An 18,473-nucleotide genomic window follows, 5' to 3' on the forward strand; every position below is an offset into this window, starting at 1 on the left:
AATGAAAATGCAGAATATTAGTGATATAATCATACTAATAAGATAAAAATATAAGATATATCAGTCTCATGGACTTGTCAAAAACAAAAAAGAAGAAAAAGAAAAAGTCAGTCTCATGGGTCCATCCATCCATATCAACATTGATGGATCTGGATGAGAGAGTCTCAAAACTTACTATATAGAAAATCTTTAAAAATAATATATATATATATATATAAATAAATAAAAAAAGCGAAGTAAAATGGAAGCAACAAAGTATTGATTAACCTGAAAGAAATTGAACTTGAATTTATTGTGGGAGCACTAAAAGAAATATCATGAAATTATAAACTATAAAGCATAGAATAGAAGTCTAAAATTATGAAACAGAGTTTCAAAGATCTTAATTCGCAACTAAATATATACAGATTCCACTATCAGCATGACCCTTGAAAATTAAACATTATCTGCAACCAAATCATGGAACTCATCAAAATTTCACATAGACAAATTTCAGGATCACCCTATAAATGTCTTTTTTTATTAGAGATAAATTCCTTAATTTACAGAAAAATGACTATGATACATAGATAAACTTACAACATAGCTTACATATGAGTTAGCAGCCGATGGAAGCTCAAGGCTGAGATTGATGTGCAATAACCAGATGATCCAATTTCTCTTTTTGTGATGTCAGTGTCAGCTGGGATGATCTCATATGAATATATCTTTGAGAAGCCTCAACGCGACCCACACGAGTAAGAAGTCCAATGATGCTAGAGTAATGTTCTTCGGATGGTTTAATATCATATCTTTGAGTCATTAAATTGAATATTTCGCAAGCTTCATCTGCATATCCAGCTCCACCCCTCTCACAAATACATAGAACCACTTTAAAAGTATAATGATTTGGAGAGAAACCACGAGATTTCATCTCTTTAAAAAGATTAATCGCATCTTCATAACGGTCATTATAACATCCATAAGCCTCAATGATGGCTGTCCATGTCATTGATCCCTTGACAGAGATCGCATCAAAAAATAATTTTGCTTTGTCATCTGCTCCACAAACACCATACATCTTCACAATTTCTGCAGACACAAATGGGATTGACTCAAAAGATTTCTTCAAGACCTGTCCATGAATCTCTTTCCCCAGCTTCAACGCTCTATGTTCCCCACAAACACTTAACATCCTCGCCATTGCAACCGAGTCTGGCCGGTGCTTGGATGACAACTGCATAGACCTAAATACACCAAGAGCTTCGTGCACGCACCCACTTGCTATGTATGAATCAATCATGGCAGTCCAAGCAATCACATTTTTCTTTTCCATATGTTCAAATAGTCTAGAAGAATATTCCAAGACACCACATTTCGAGTACATCATCATTAGGGAAGTAACAACAGATACACAGGGCAAAAAACCGTTCTTTACAGCAAAACCATGAACCTCTTTTCCTTGCCTCAAAGCCTTCAATTGTGCACAAACCGGAAGAACAGTAGCGATCGTGACAACATCAGGCTTGAACCCTTCTTGCTGCATCCACACAATTGACCTCAAAGCTTGCTCAAGCCTTCCATTTGAGACATAACCGGACATCAATGCAGTCCAAGAAATAGCATTCCTCTCCATCGAGCTATAGAAAACCTTTCTGCCCGAACCCAAGTCCCCACACTTGCAGTACATATCAATCAAAGCAGACTGAATAAACAACTGCTTCGAATAACTCTTTGTCTTGACAACATAAGCATGAACCTCCCGACCAAGTTTTTGAGCCCCCACTTCTCCAATCACTGGAAGAATCGTAGTCAGTATCACCGAATTCGGTTCTATCCCTTCCCTCCTCATCCACCTCACATACTCAATTGCTTCCCTTTGAAGCCTATTATGCGCAAAACCCGCAATCATTGCACCCCAAACCACAATATCTCTCTCATTAATTTCCTCAAACAGGCGGCGGCCAAGCTTTATCTTGCCACATTTGAAATACATGTCAATCAAACTCGTCTGCAGGATGGAACTGTTCGACAACCCATTCTTCACCAAAAGGGCATGTGTCTTTAGACCTTGGCCAAACGCGGAAGCACCTGCAAAACTCTTGATCAAACAAGAAAAACTATACACATTCAATTCAATCCCCAACTCTCGCATTCTCAAAAAAGTAGCAAGCAATTCACGATATTGTCTTTTACCAGACACCACATTGCCTCTAAGCAATGCATTCCAGGGGTACACACTCGTGCTGGGAATTTCATCGAACACCCTTCGTGCATCTTCAATGGACCCACAAGCCGTGTACATATGAACAAGCTTGGTGCATAAAAACTCATTGTTTTCAAGCCCATTGATCCTAATATGGGTATGAATTTGTCTTCCTTGGGTCAGAACTTTCAGACGAATACAAGCAGCAATGAGGGTAGAGAATGTGGTGGGGTTAACAGGGATGCCTTGTTTGTCCAAGTAGTCCAAGATTGAGAGGGCCTCATCGACCTTGGCTTGCCTGGCTAATCTTTGAATGTCTTTGCAAATAGCATTTGGGTTTTTGGTGTGGATTGGAAGAGACATTGGAAATGCATCTGATTCCTTGAATGGTTTGCGTTTTCTAGGTGGAGATTTGAACTGTTTCTTTTCATGTTTGGATTGGAGAGGAAAGCACAGTGTTGTTGATGATTTGGTTATGAAATTGAGGTTGTTGTGGAGAGGATTTGGAGGTGGAGGAGAGTGAAGCTGGAGAGATAGAGGAGGTTTTAGGTGGGTTTTAGCAGGAAGGGGAGGAGTGAGGCTGCTTAGCCCTTCCATTGTACTGTACTTCCTGATTGAGTCCTGAAATTTTGCTATTAATTTTGGGGGAAATTAGCAAGAAGTCTTGTTTGAAAAACATATAGTCTATTTAATAATTTCTTGCTTATACCTAAAAAAATCTTGTAACGTTATTATTTTTTTTCTCTACCTCTCTTCTTCTTTGTCTCTTTTGCTCTTTGTGTTTTTCGGCGATCGTTGATGGATAACCATATCTTGCTTTTTCTCTTTCTCTTTCTCTTTCTCTTTCCCGATATGTAGTCACTGGCGACCGACGACTACCATCGATTGGGATTCACCGGCAACCACCGACTGCCGACTACTTACTTCACTCTCACTGACAATAAAGAAGATATGTTTCCGACGAAGAAGATGAGTAGATTTACATCAGATCTGAGTAGATCTACATTAGATCCAGCTAGATCTAAACAAAAAATAGTTGCTGGAGTACAATCCTCTCTCTATATTCGTCTCTCTCCTTCGATCTCTTATTTTTTTTACATTTTCTCTGTTATACACTTCTCTTTTTTCTGTTCTAATGGAGAAAATTTTTATGTTTTGAACAAGTTGTTTTGAGTTTTAGTTATAAGCGGTGAAAATTGTAAAATTTTACAGTTTCAAATTTTTTTGGTGCTGTGTAGATTTAAATCAGATCTAAGTAGATCTACATCAAATCCGGCTAGATCTAAACAAAAAATAGTTGTTGGAGTACAATCCTTCTCTATATTCACCTATCCTCTTTAATCTTTTTTTTTTTTTTTTTTTTACATTTTTTTGTTATACACTTCTCTTTTTCTGTTCTAATGGAGAAAATTTTTAAGTTCTGAACAAGTTATTTTTGAGTTTTAGTTACAGGCGGTGAATGTGACAACTCTCACCACTGTTTACTGATAATACTACTGATCACTGCTAAACTGTGACTGAACATGATTAAGTAACTGATTTGACTGACATTCTGAACTGATTGATTGAGTGTAGTAGTTTAAGCGCAATTCTATTTGTTTGACTGTTAATTGATCTGTTCATATTTTATGTTTTAAACTACAAATTGGCGGTCTTATCGGCGGCCGAATCCGAAACTGATTAGTGTTTTATGCTAATTAGAATTTATGTGATTTTATGATATGTTTAATTGAAATTTGACTTGGTATGATTAAATTGGATTAAATAATGTTAAATTACATTAGTTGGCTTATTTACCAAAATGCCATTAAGTGGACTTTGCTAGACCAATTGTTTAGTCTTGATTTACATGTGTTGGTTACATGTTTTGTTCATCTTTCAGAGACCAAACCGACTAGAGAGAGAGAGAGTTAGGAGAGCTTTGGTTTCATCAAGAATTGCTTGGAAATTTAGAGGAATTGAAGTGTAGATTGCACATTTGAGCTTCAATTCTTGAACTTAAAGACTTAAGGTAGAGGTTTTACCTTCTTGTTTATGAATTGAGTTGGTTCTTGCATGGTTTAGAAGAATGTTGAAGTCTAGAGCCAAGTTATGGCTTAAAATGTAGAATAGTGAACTTGAATCATGCATGCATGTTTACATTCTTGAATTTTGAGGTTGTTTTCATAGAATTCTCGTATGCATGTCCATATTTGGGTTATAGTCCATGAATTCATCATGTTTTTGAGTGAATTGACTCATTTGATCATGTATTGGAAGCTTTGATTTCATTTGAACACATGCATGTTGCATGTTCATCATGTTCATGAAGTTTTGTTGAAATTGTGTTTTAATTGAACTACCTTTGGGCCTTGATTTTGCAAATTGATCTTTGAAACATGTCATATTATGAGTTTTAAAGTGTTTTCCAGAAAATTAGCCTAAAAGGATCGAATTTGATGCTTTAAATGTTAAGTTTTATGCTTGGAGACAAATCTGGAAATTCCAGATTTTGGATCCACGCTCAAGCGAGGAACTTCACGCTCGAGTGTACACTCTGAGTTCATGCAGTCTGCTCGAGCGTGAAATGCGTATATTCAGTACTTTGCATGTGTTTGCAGTCCGCTCAAGCGAGGGAATGCATGCTCGAGCGAGGACTTGTGTCTCATGCACGAGTGGGGGTCGAGCGCCCGTCGAACGTGAATTTCATGCATCCAGTACTTTTGCAGTCCGCTCGAGCAGAGCTCCTTTGTCTGCATGTCCGTTCGAGTGTAGAAAGCCACGCTCGAGCGAGACCCTTGTTTTTTGAAAATTTTGAAAAGTGTTTTAAAGTACATCTTTGCATCCTCATTTCATCCTAGGCATTTCTAGGCCTAGTTTATGGCATCTTAATGGGGATATTGATGTAGAACCACACAAAGTCAAGATAGGGACTAAGTCATTGATTCCCAAGTGTGTAACTTAGTGTGTGTTCATTCTGTAACTGTGTAGGGTTGGCATCCGAGGACGCTCACTAGCCTATCTGTAACCCAGAACTCTGTGAGTAATAATGTTGTAAAGATATATTCAATCATGAATATTTTCTGAATGATCAACTGTACTGCTTTCTGAAATGACATTTCTTACTGAATGAATACTTGTCCTATTTGCGAACTGTATTCGTGGCATCCATAGCAATTTACTGTTACTGTACTGTACTGCTACTGTCACAGAGATCTCTATCGGTTCTCATGTTTGGAACCACTACTGTTTACTGATATGATGGCCATCAACTGACTGTTCGGTCTGTTAAGACCTACTGTACTGTTTGCTATTGGATGTACCATTTATGACTGCTATGATCAAATAACTGATGTACTGTTCAAGTGACTGTTTTAAATATTGAAAGGACATTCATTTCTAACCTCTTTACGCATATTTTATTCACTGTGCTTTAACTTACTGTTTATATATATATATATATATATATATATATATATATATATATATATATATATGTAGGTGTCCAGGCACCAGATCGGAGCTAGGAGCGTGGGGTTTAAATTTCTTTTTTGTCAAGCCAACCAACGTGCCTCACTGCGAGGTTCCAAGTGCTGCCAAGCTAAGACTGCTTGGGGGTGTTTTAGATTCCCCCTTTCTGTTTCTGTTTTGTATAGACTATATGAGACTTGTACTATACTGTTATGGTAGAGATTTGGTCCCTAACCTGAATGCTTGTATATAATGTATGTATATACTGTTATGGTTTTGAATGTGAATATGTTATGAAAAGTTTTTTTGCATACAGACTGTCACAGCTCACTGGACATTTTTCATTTACTGTTTTGGCTTTTGTCAGCCCCTGTACTCTGTATTACTGTTATTACTGTTAAGTAGGCCTTCGGTAATCACGGATTACTGCCCAGTTATGGTGCTAAACCCATAGGGGCGGGTTTGGATCATGACAGTGAAAACTGTAAAATTTTGCAGTTTCAAATTTTTTTGGTGCTGAAATGAATCATGGTATAAAACTATAAAATTTTACAATTTCATAACAGTCTTTAGAACTGTAAAATTTTACAGTTTCATAACATGTTTTTTAGTTTGATTAATAAGAATAAATACTTAATAGATTTTTTCTTTGAAACTGTAATATTTTATAGTTTTAAAACTTACTTTTCAGTTTGATAAATATTGGAGATTATTTGCTTAAACCTTACAAAAATTGAAAAATAACATATATTTTTCCCATTGTTGCTGTTTTTTGTCGTTCCATTTTTTTTTCTTTTAGTTTATCAATATTTAGCACATTTTGCTATATTTTTTCACTCTAATTTTTCCATTTATTATTTTTTTTCCCAGCGATATTCTGGATATTCCGGTGAATTTCCAATGATGTTCTTAATGTTTCATGAACGTTCTAAACATTCCGGCGACTTCCATTAACGTTCTTAACACTCCGGTGAACTTTCGGCAATACTCCGGCGACTTCCTGGTGATACTCCAGCGGCTTTCCGATGATGTTGAATATTCCGACGAGTCTCCGGTGACTGTTTGACGGTAGTAGAATGTAACAACATCTGTAAATTGGGAAAAAAAAGAATTTTTTGATAACAATTAAAAAAATATAAGACTAATTGGTGTAAGTGTTTTGTTTGGGGATTAGATAGATCTTGAATTTTGTACATGGGATTTATTGGTAAGTTCTCCTTAATTTTGTCTTTCATTCCCCAATGGGTCTATCATTTGGGCCTCCGGCCCGTTAGCTGAGGGCCTGATAAAACAATTGGGGGAAAAAAAGAAAATAAATAAATAAATAAACATGAATTTGGGCTTTATTGGGCTGTGTCGATAGGTTGGCTTGTGAGTCTGACCCGTTGTTTTCGTGAGATGTGGCCAGTTGGTCCAATTTTGGCAAGCCTGTGTGGGTCAAGCTCGTTGGGTAAGATTTAGCCCTAAGGTTTTGGTTCACAGTTTAACCCGTTAGAATCCATTGAATTTAGCCCACGGAAGGGTTTGGACTTCATTTTCGATGCAAAGCTCGGCCTAATCTTAATTCTTATAAAAAATGGTGAGTTTTTATTTATTTTTATTTTTTCCTGAAAAATGTCTCTTATTTAAATATTAAAAAAAAAAATCACGAGACTGTGCTTGTTTATAAAAGTCAAACACTTATTAAAAAAAGTCAAAAAAATCCATACTATAAGCTTGTGGGAGAAGCTATTTTTTTTTTAATATCCAACAGGTTCAGTCAGTGTACTTTGCATATACATTTAGCAAAGTGAGAAGACGTAGCACATCCCAAGCCACGAATTTCCATTAAAATAAAATAAAAAAATCATGCACACCCCAAAAGTCAACAATTTGGTCTGTATATCTATAATATTTTATTACATATTTTTTTTTTATAAAAAGTCAAAAAATTATTCTAAATATACATTTTTTTTTCTCTATATTTTTAATCAAAAAGTTCACTTATATAACACATCCCAAGATGAGAAATAAGTGTACATGATGAGATTTTTCACCAATCTCCCTCATATATTATTAATTTTTTTTTTACTATTTTATATTATTACGATATATGTTAGAGATGAATATGCTTCACACAAATAGTGATAATGGTCACAAGTGACTGGTGACACATTAAAAAAGCAAAAAAAAAAAATTTTTCATGCATTTTCCTTGGTTGATGAGTTTTCACCCTCTTCCCTGTGGAATTTCCAAACAGTAGACATTATTCCTGGTCTTTTTGATTTTCTTGCCCTTTGAACCTGCAAAAGTGACATTTTCAATTTAGTGTTAGAAAAGAATAGTAATATATATAAACAAAAAATTTATATATATATAATGGCTTTGTTGAGTTTTGAGCCTATCACAAAGAATTCATCGTTATGTCTTTAATTATACAAATGATACTGTTACATATTTTAGTGTAAAATTTTGTATAAAAATTTGGTGAATAATTATATGGCAGAATAATAATTTTATCGTAAGGGTGCTGCCACAAAAAGAAAGCAAAAGAGGGATTATGATTGGCAGTCAGTAACGATACATCTCATTAAAAGTGGTGCTTTAAAGCATCACTAATGGGTTGACAAGCACTTTAAATAAAAAATAAAAAAAAAACAAGACACAAGCAGTGAGTCCCGTCCACTGTCACATCACTGGTAGTGCTTTTAGAACACCACTTTTAATATCTCAAGCATTATTGAATATTCATCGTGGGCACTTTTCTGAAATTTCTATTCTAGAATTGTAGTATTGCTGTATTAGATTAGATGGGCAATGTGACCCTGTTTGTTTGTTTGTGTTTTTGAAAACACAAAAACATTATAAAATGATCAAAATAAAAATTGAATGCATAACTTAAAAACAGCATGTCTTACTCTTTTAATTGGTGTGCTCTTTTCGGTTGATACTGTCTTCAAGGAGTCAGGTCTGTTCTGCAAATATTCCTTTAATTGCTTGTCATTCATGTTTTCAATCTCATTAATCTGCGTAAAACAAAACAATAATAAATAAAATAAAATCTTTATCAATATCAAAAAAAAAAAAGAAATACCAACTAACCCGGACACTTGATTATTCAAAAAAAAAAAAAAAAAAAAAAGAAGAAGAAGAAACCAAAAAAGAATTTATTAATTTGACCAAAAAAATATGAATATCATTGAACACGTCTCATAATGGGTACAGGTGCAAGTTGAGGGGGTTAAACCCAATTTGAATTATGTTGAGAGTTAACCCAAATAAAATAAATTGAACTCGGATTAGATCAAAATTGTCCACAAAATTATTTTTTGTTTTGCTTTGCAACGTTAATTAACTTGTAAAATTAGATCATACTACCATTCTTTTTGATAAATTAATTAATAATATCAAAACAAGTAATTTATAAGGAAATTTTTTTCAAGGTCCTTGATATTAAAATTTTATAAAATAAAAGATATCATACAATATTTTCATATTAATTGGGATTCCTCAACATTTGTACAGAGAAAATTTGACTCAAAGACATTTGTGCTCGACTTAGAGAAATATCAACCCAGCTCAGAGAAAATTCGGCTCGACACAGAGAAATTTTGAAATTTCTCTGTTCTGGTATAATTACAGAGAAATTTTATTGAACGACCTTAGCTAATAAAAAAAATATCTTGAACCTCCCCTACTACACAACGTTGGAGAGAGATATTTCACTAATTTTTTTTCTAATTTATATGATGAGACTTACAAAAGAGGAAAAAGAGAGAATTGAGGAATACAGTGATTTTTACCATTTAATTTTCGAGTGAGAAACGGAAATAATAGGTTTTGTGTTGCATTACTTGTTGTCCAAATTGCGAAATTAAATAAATAGATTACCGAATAAATCAAAATTATATACCAACAACACGTGCTGAGAATTACAACAAAAATATCCAATAGATTAAAATGGCAAAGAAAGCAGACCGAAACCTGCACAGTAGCAGTTTCCTTAAAACAGATTTTTGCCACTTCACGGGTCGAGTGTTTGAGGAATTCTGGCGTCTATCTCCCAGGATACGACGGTCAAAAGCCAACTACGGCAGAAGTACCCTCTGTCTACCTTAGCGAACAAAGCCTGTGGTAGCACTCTCTCACTGTAAGAACTTTCTGACAAACTGACTTGTAAAATAGAAGAAAATTTATGTTTTGAGACTAAACATGAGGGGTCTCAATTATACATGTATAGGGGAGAGGAGAGGAATAGCCTTTATGGCTGGTCACTAATGCACCATTAACCTCTGCAATATTGCCATTGTTCCAAACATATTATACACACTAATCCCACTACATTTTTCATGAAGTTAACTTCATGAGACAATTTCTCATTCAATTCTCAATGGTTTTTGGCCTCTTTTTTTTTTGTGGTGTAAAGATCTCATTACAAAGTATCTAGACCCGCTTGGACCCAACACAATAGATAGTTGGGGCCCACTTTAATATTTAATTAAAGTCACCAAAAACTCACTTTTTCTAACAATCCCCTACATTAATAAAAATTGACCGAATGACTCAACAAACAGACACCGTTCAACAATAATGACTCAGAGAGAGAGTACAACGGACTAACCCCGACATTAGAGAAGGTAGCTTTTGGCTTTGAACCTCTCCCAATGAAAACCTATCAAGTTTATTGACTGATCAGTGAATATGACATCTTCAACTGCTCTTCCGTTTACATAAACTGAGACAATAGATCTCACACGGAAATTACTCCTACCACTATTCTATTCTCACTGGTGTGCCCTGTATGGCCCTGAGCGCTAGACTAGTTCAGCGAGTGGTTTCAAAGAATTTTGGCCTTCTCAATTCTTCTAGAAGCGGCCCCACCTCACACTCATATAGGTAACTCTTCAAAGCATCATGCCATACCTTGTTTGAATCCTCAACACATAAGAGTCATTAAAAGCTTTGCTTAACCTTCACCTCCTCAGGTATTACTGCTTAAAGAAATGGCTGGAGGGTTTTACCCCCACTGTGATATACCATTATTACACGCAATTAGGTTGTCCCATTGAACTTAGATCTTGGGATCTTCAGTCAACTAGGTTGGGTTTCCATACCGGAAACTCCCAAAGGCCTCAGCCTCATTCCTTTTGACGATGTCTCGACTAACACTCAATTTAACCCTTTGGTTAGCGAATCCGCAATGTTGTCTTCAGACTTTACATAATCTATAAAGACAACTCCATTTGAGAGTAGTTGTCGTATGGAATTATGTCTACGACGGATATGTCTAGACTTTCCATTATGCATATTACTCTGTACCCTACTAATTGCAGATTGACTATCACAATGAATACAAAGAGCTGGCATAGGTTTAGACCAACGTGGGATATCTTCAATGAAATGGCGAAGCCATTCAGCTTCTTCTGTTGTTTTATCTAAAGCAATAAACTCTGATTCCATCATTGATCTAGATATACACGTTTGCTTGGAAGATTTCCAAGACACGGCTGCTCCACCAAGAGTGAACACATATCCACTAGTGGATTTTGAGTCATTTATATCTAATATCCAATTCGCGTCACTATAGCCTTCTAGCACTGCTGGACATCGAGTATAATGCAGCCCATAATCCCAAGTGCAGCCTAAATACCTTAACACCCGCACAATGCCCTTCCAATGAGTAGCATCGAGATTACTCATGTATCTACTAAGCCGGCTAACCGAGTAGGCTATATCCGTCTTAGTACAACTCATAAGATACATCAAACTTCCAATTACTCGAGAATATTCTAACTGAGAGACACTCTCTTTATTATTCTTGGTAAAATGTAGAGTTAAGTCTACAAGTATCGATAACACACTCGTATTTGATCCACTAAACTTCTCAAGTATCTTATCAACATAATGAGACTAAGAAATCAAATAAATCAAATAAGTTGAGCAACGTGAAGACCAAATTATATATAATAATATTATATATTATATTATATATATATATTATTAACTTTTAGATAATGGTAATATAATTTGACTGAACCATTATTTAAGCTAATAATGTTGGAAAAAATGGATTTTTGGTGACGTTAATTAAATATTAAAGTAGGCCCCAACCATTTATTGTGTTGGGTCCAAGTGAGTCTAGATACTTTGCAATGAGATCTTTATACCACAAAAAAAAATACCAAAAATCATTGAGAATTAAATGAGAAATTGCCTCATGAAATTAGCTTCATGAAAGAGGTAGTAGGATTGGTGTGTATAATATGTTTGTAACACCTGCAATATTACAAAGGTTAATGGTACATTAGTGATAAGCCATAAAGGCAGGTTAATGGTGCATTAGTAACTAACCATAAAGACTGGAGGCTCCTCCTCTCTCCCCTATACATGTATAAATTGAGGCCCTCTTATCTAGTCTCAAAACAGAAATTTTTGCTTCTATTTTGCAAGTCAGTTTGCCAGAAGTTCCTATAGTGAGAGAGTGTTGCCAAGAGTTTTGTTCACTAAGCTAGATAGAAAGCGCTTCGGTCATAGCTAGTTTTTGACCGTCATATCCTAGGAGACAGACGCTGGAATTCCTCAAGCACTCGACCTGTGAGGCGGCTAAAATCTGTTTCAAGGAAACTGCTATCATGCAGGTCTCGGTTTGCTTTCTTTACCATTTTAATCTATTGGGTATTTCTTTTGTAATTCTCAGCATGTGTTCTTGGTATATAATTTTGATTTCTTCGTGAATCTATTTATTTAATTTCACAATTTGGACAACAAGCTTAAAACAAAATTTTAATATATTTTCTATGAAATTAATTGATTAGGTTCATATAGAAATTCCTCTTACGGTAAATAAAACAAAATTTGATTCTGCTTGTTATTGCGTTGGACCGTCATAAAATATCCAATATCAAGTAATTTTTAGTTCCCAGCATGACATTGTGAATTGCTTTGGTACAATGCCATTTGTTTTATCTTGAGTGCCTGCTGTTGCCTGAGTAGTTGTTTGTATTTGAATATGAAATATTCATTCATACTTTAACCGGCACTATTTTATTGTATTGGCCACTGTTAGTTTTTTTTTTTTTTTTTTTTTTTTTTGGAGTATGCATGATTGGAATGAATATATGTAATGTTATGTTAATTTTAGAACTCTAGTAAACAACAGCATCCTTATGTGGCTTAGTATAATTTTATTTTATGAGAATGGTTTATCAATTTTTATCATGATATGTATGTATCTTTATTTTATAGATTCAGATTATAATTTCTGTACTCACGAGTTTTTAAGTTGTTTAGTTAAAATTGTCATGTTCTATTTTTCTAGTTTAATTCATGTGTTAATATGCATGTTCTACATTGTTCTAAATTTTAATTCATATTGTACATGCTTCTTATTCTAGAATTGTTTACATGTTAATTACTATAGACTTACTTGCGTGTTGATTGTTAGAATAATTTGCAAGTTTATTACATGTTTATTGTGATTCAAATTCTATGTAACTCTAGCCTATTAAATTTTAATTTAAGATTTTGGAGTTATAGAGTTTTGTAACTTGTCTAAATTTATGTACATGACTATTGTGTAATTTAATTGAGTGAATTAAATTTATTTTTTTGGAGTTATGACTATTAAATTTTATTTTAGAGTTGATATGCACTACTATTATGTGCATAACCGGTGAATATACAATTCACAGATTTCAGGCCTATCCTAACCCGTTTGGGTGTAGGTATCGCCACTTTTGCAAGACACCCCCACATTCGTAAGAATTTTTATGAAGGCTTAACGCCTTTCCATAACTCATACGGGTCTTGTCCACCTTCTTCCGGGGTACTTTATTCAAAATGTAATTTGTGGAGAGAATTACTTCCCCCCCACATGTTTAGTGGCAATCCAGAACTTATAAACATTGCATTCATAATTTCCTTTAGCGTCCAATTCTTCCGCTCAGCAATCCCATTTGACTGAGGAGAATAAGGCGCCGTGGTTTGGTGAATAATCCCGCATTGAGCGCAAATCTCAATAAACGGTGATTCATACTCACCACCACGATCACTTCTTAAATCCTTAATCTTGCGGCCTAATTGATTCTCAACTTCATTCTTCTAAAGAAAAACTTGTCAATAGCCTCATCTTTGCTTTTGAGCAAATAGACATAACAATACTTAGTGCAATCATCAACAAAAGTGATGAAGTACTTATTGCCACCACGTGATTGTATAAACTTTAAGTCACACACATCACTATGCACTAAGTCTAATGGCTCTAAACTTCTTTCAATAGAATGAAACGAAGATCTTGTCAACTTCGCTTCAACATAAGTTCCACATTGTGTTTTGAATTAATCTTAAAAGATGGTATGTAATCTAACTTGATTAATCTACGTAAAGATTCAAAGTTTACATGTCCTAGTCTACCATACCACAAATTAGAAGACTCAAGCATGTAAGCAGAAGAAGATGCAGTTTTATTCATCTTTTGGGATAATAGTCATTACATTGAGTTTGAATATACCCCCCAACATATATCCCTTACCCACATACACTCCGCTCTTGGTCAGAACGACCTTGTCGGACTCAACGACCATACGCAAACCATGTTTACTGAGAAGAGACCCTGAGACAAGATTCTTACGAATGTCCGGAATATACAGGACTTCATTCAAGGTCAGCTCCTTTCCTGAGGTCAACTTCAGGACCACATTTCTTTTCCCCTCAACAATAGAGGTAGCAGAGTTTCCCATAAACAACTTTTCACTATTTATAACCAGCTCGAAAGTTGTAAACAACATCTTCTCCGAGCAGATGTGGCGTGTAGCCCCAATATCAATCCACCATTCTCTTGGGTTTGAACCCACCAAATTCACCTCAGAAACAACGACAAACAAGTGCATGTCATCTTCATCATGGGAATGCTCTTGCACATCTGCCATATAAGCACGAGGTTTGGTCTTGTATGGCTTCTTTTGCTTGCGGTAGTCGCTAACACTATGCCCCTCGCTACCACAGTTGTAGCACTTCCCTAAGAACCGATAACCAGGTTCCTACGGCTTGGATGCCGACTTCTTTGCAACACCATCTCTTGGCCCCAGCTTTGAGCCCTTGTTCACAGGGGGCTTCTTCCTCACTCCAGAAGATCTGCTATGCTCAATGACATTGGCCTTCACTGAGGAGGTACTCCCTCCTTTCTTTTTATTATCCTCCTCAATTTGGAGTCGGACAATCAGGCCTTCAACTGACATTTCCTTGTGCTTGTGCTTCAAGTAGTTCGTGAAATCCTTCCAACCGTTAGGAAGTTTCTCAATGATCACAGCAACTTGGAATGACTCGTTCAAAGGCATTCCCTCAGCATGAATTTCATGTAAGATCACTTGAAACTCCTAGGCTTGGCTTATCAAAGTTTTTGAATCTACCATTTTAAAGTCCAGGAACCGACCAACCATAAATTTCTTTGTCCCGGCGTCCTCAATCCTGTACTTTTTGTCCAAAGATTCCCATAACTCTTTTGCTGAGCTCTTGGCACAAAATACAGTGTAGAGTGAGTCTACCAAGCTGTTGAACACATAGTTTCGGCAAAGATAGTTTGTATGCTTCTATGTGTCAAGTACCATGACTTTCTGCCTGTCTGACTCATTCTCTACCATGACTAGAGGATCCTCGCTCAAAACCTTTGCAAGGTTCAGCGTGGTCAAGTAAAACAACATCTTTTGTTGCCATCTCTTGAAGTTCACCCAGCAAATTTCTCTAGGCTCTTATGGTGACTGAGCGTTCCTCCCGGAATAGCCGTAGTAACACCAGGGTTGACAACATAGGTCACAGTTAAGGTTGGCAAGTCAGTTACCCCGGGGTTCAGAGCCCCACCAACATTAGCAGTAACATCATTGGTGACAGTTGTCATTTCTGAAAATACAACAGAATATCACTTTCTGTGTTTCTTAAAATTAAACTTAACCCTTAGAAAATCACACAGTTGGAAATTTAATTAAAAACTAGTTTTATCACTTAACCTAGAATCAAACATGGTCAAGAATGTTCTCAGGAAGACTTGAGGGGTCACATCGGTCCCACTTAAAACTTAGTTAACCTTTTGACAAAACTTTCAAGAGCATGTTGACTTTTAGTCCGTGATAAATAATTTTAAGAATTAAATTTTTCAATGGATGAACTAGGTTAGAACAAACCAGTTCCAAACTTACAAGCAATTAGAATAAAATTGCTAACAATTACAAGCAATATAAAAAATTGCTACAACAAAGATAAGCAAAAAAAAAAATGTTTCTAATATGCCATGCAAACAACCTTGCTTAAAACATTGGCAAGTAACCACTACTAAATCTCAAGCAAAATTGCTTAAATAATATATTCCAAATAATTCTTGAGATTTAGTAGTGGTTACTTGCCAATGTTTTAAGCAAGGTTGTTTGCTTGGCATATTAGAAGCAATTTTTTTTTGCTTATCTTTTTTGTAGCAATTTTTTATATTACTTGTAATTGTTAGCAATTTTATTCTAATTGCTTGTAAGTTTGGAACTGGTTTGTTCTAACCTAGTTCATCCCTTAGAAAATTTAATTCTTAAAATTATTTATCACGGACTAAGAGTCAACATACTCTTAAAAGTTTTGTCAAAAGGTTAACTAAGTTTTAAGTGGGATCGATGTGACCCCTCTAGTCTTCCTTAGGGATGGCAATTTAAACCCGGCCGACGGGGACCCGACCCCCTGTCACCGATTAGAATGGTTTTTTCCCGAAAAATATTCCCCACGGGCCGGGGATGGTATTCAAAAATGCATCCCCGATTAGTTTCGGACCGGGGACGGGGACAACTCTCACAGCCCCGGACCTGACCCATTCCCGGCCCCGCCTAATTTACCCCGAAGTAAAATTACTTTTATATCCCTAATCCTTTCATATATATATATATATATATACCTACATACCCCTTTCTGTTTGGGATCACTCTTAGATTTGGATCTCTCTTTCTCTCTCTCTCAGACCTCTGTTACTCTCTCCCTCTTTCTCATATTCAAAACCCTAACCTTTCAAACCCACTTCGATCGAAGCAAATAATCGTCGATCGAAGCAAATAATCAACGCAGAGACGACGCAGACGAGAGTCGAACACAGAGTTGATCGCAGAGACGACGCAGAGAGTCGATCATCGCAGCTCCTCTCCCCCTCCTTCTCTTAACTACTACTCTACCACCGCCTCTGCTATTCCACCATCGCAGCTCTTCTTCCTTCCTTCTTTTTCTCACCATTTATATTCTACTATCTCTCTTTATTTTTTTAATCTGTTTTGTTGTTGTTATTGAATCTGTCAAATCTGTTGTTGCTATTTTATTTTTATTTTTTTGTTGAATCTGTTGGTGATGTTGAATCTGTTGTTGCTGAATTTTTTTTTTCACTGGGGAATTTTCGGGGTCGGGGAAACCCAATCCCCGTTAGGGGCCGGGGGTGGGTGCAGCGATAGGTTTCCCATCGGGGATCAGGGTCGGCGACGGGGAAATTTCGACCATCGGGGATCGAGGACGGAGAGTGTGATCCCTGGCCCCGCCCCGCCCCGCCCCATTGCCATTCTTAGTCTTCTTGGGAATATTCTTGACCATGTTTGATTCTAGGTTATGTGATAAGGCTAGTTTTTAATTAAATTTCCAACTGTGGGATTTTCTAAGGGTTAAGTTTAATTTTTGGAAACACAGAAAGTGATATTCTGTTGTATTTTTCAGAAATGACAATTGTCACCGATGATGCTGCTGCTGTTAATGTTGGTGGGGCTCTGAACCCTAGACAACTGACTTGCCAACCCCAACTGTGACCTATGTGGTCAACCCTGGTGTTACTCCAGCTGTTCCGGAAAGAACGCTCAGTTATCATGAGAGCCAAGAGAAATTTGCTGGGGTGAACTTCAAGAGATAGCAACAAAAGATAATGTTCTACTTGACCACGCTAAACCTTGCAAAGGTTTTGAGCGAAGATCCTCCAATCGTGGTAGAGAATGAGTCAGACAGGCAGAAAGTCATGACGCTTGACACATGGAAGCAGATAGACTATCTTTTCCGAAACTATGTGTTCAACAGTTTGGCAGGCTCACTCTACAGTGTGTTTTATGCCAAGAGCTCAGCAAAAGAGTTATAGGAATCTCTGGACAAAAAGTATAGGACTAAGGACGCCGGGGCAAAGAAATTTGTGGTTGGTCGGTTCCTGGACTTTAAAATGGTAGATTCAAAAACTGTGATAAGCCAAGTCCAGGAGTTCCAAGTGATCTTACATGAAATTCATACTGAGGGGATGCCTTTGAACGAGTCATTCCAAGTTGCTATGATCATTGAGAAACTTTCCAATGGTTGGAAGGACTTTAAGAACTACTTGAAGCAAAAGCCCAAGGAAATGTCAGTTGAAGGCCTGATTGTCCGACTCCAAATTGATGAGGATAATAGAAAGAAATGAGGGAGTACCTCCCCAGTGAAGGCTGATGTCATTGAGCATGGCAGATCTTTTGGGGTGAGGAATAAGCCCCCTATGAACAAGGGCTCAAAGCTGGGGCCAAGAGGTGGTGTTGCAAAGAAGCCAGCATACAAGCCGTAGAAACCTGATTATCGATTCTTAGGGAAGTGTTACAACTGTGGTAGCGATGGGCATATGGCTAATGACTGCTGCAAGCAAAAGAAGCCATATAAGACCAAACCTCATACTCACATGGCAGATATGCAAAAGCACTCCCATGATGAAGATGACATGCACTTGTCTGCTGCTATTTTTGGGGTGAATTTGGTGGGTTCAAACCCAAGAAAATGGTGGATTGATACTGGGGCTACACGCCACATCTGCTCCGAGAAGAAACTGTTTATAACTTTTGAACCAGTT

At 36.4% G+C, this 18,473-nt stretch overlaps 1 protein-coding gene across 1 annotated transcript; it reads right to left on the reverse strand.

Annotated features, from left to right (window-relative positions):
* Positions 1–490: 490 nt before the first annotated feature.
* Positions 491–2,870, reverse strand: LOC114266888 (Pentatricopeptide repeat (PPR-like) superfamily protein). Its single transcript, XM_028207837.2, has one exon. It carries the CDS (start codon positions 2,780–2,782, stop codon positions 617–619), a length of 2,166 nt encoding a protein of 721 aa, XP_028063638.2. The 5' UTR covers positions 2,783–2,870; the 3' UTR covers positions 491–616.
* Between the last annotated feature and the right edge of the window lie 15,603 nt (positions 2,871–18,473).

This window comes from Camellia sinensis, chromosome 6 (genome assembly GCF_055761805.1).
Source record: "Camellia sinensis isolate YWXY chromosome 6, ASM5576180v1, whole genome shotgun sequence".
Lineage (NCBI taxonomy): Eukaryota > Viridiplantae > Streptophyta > Magnoliopsida > Ericales > Theaceae > Camellia > Camellia sinensis.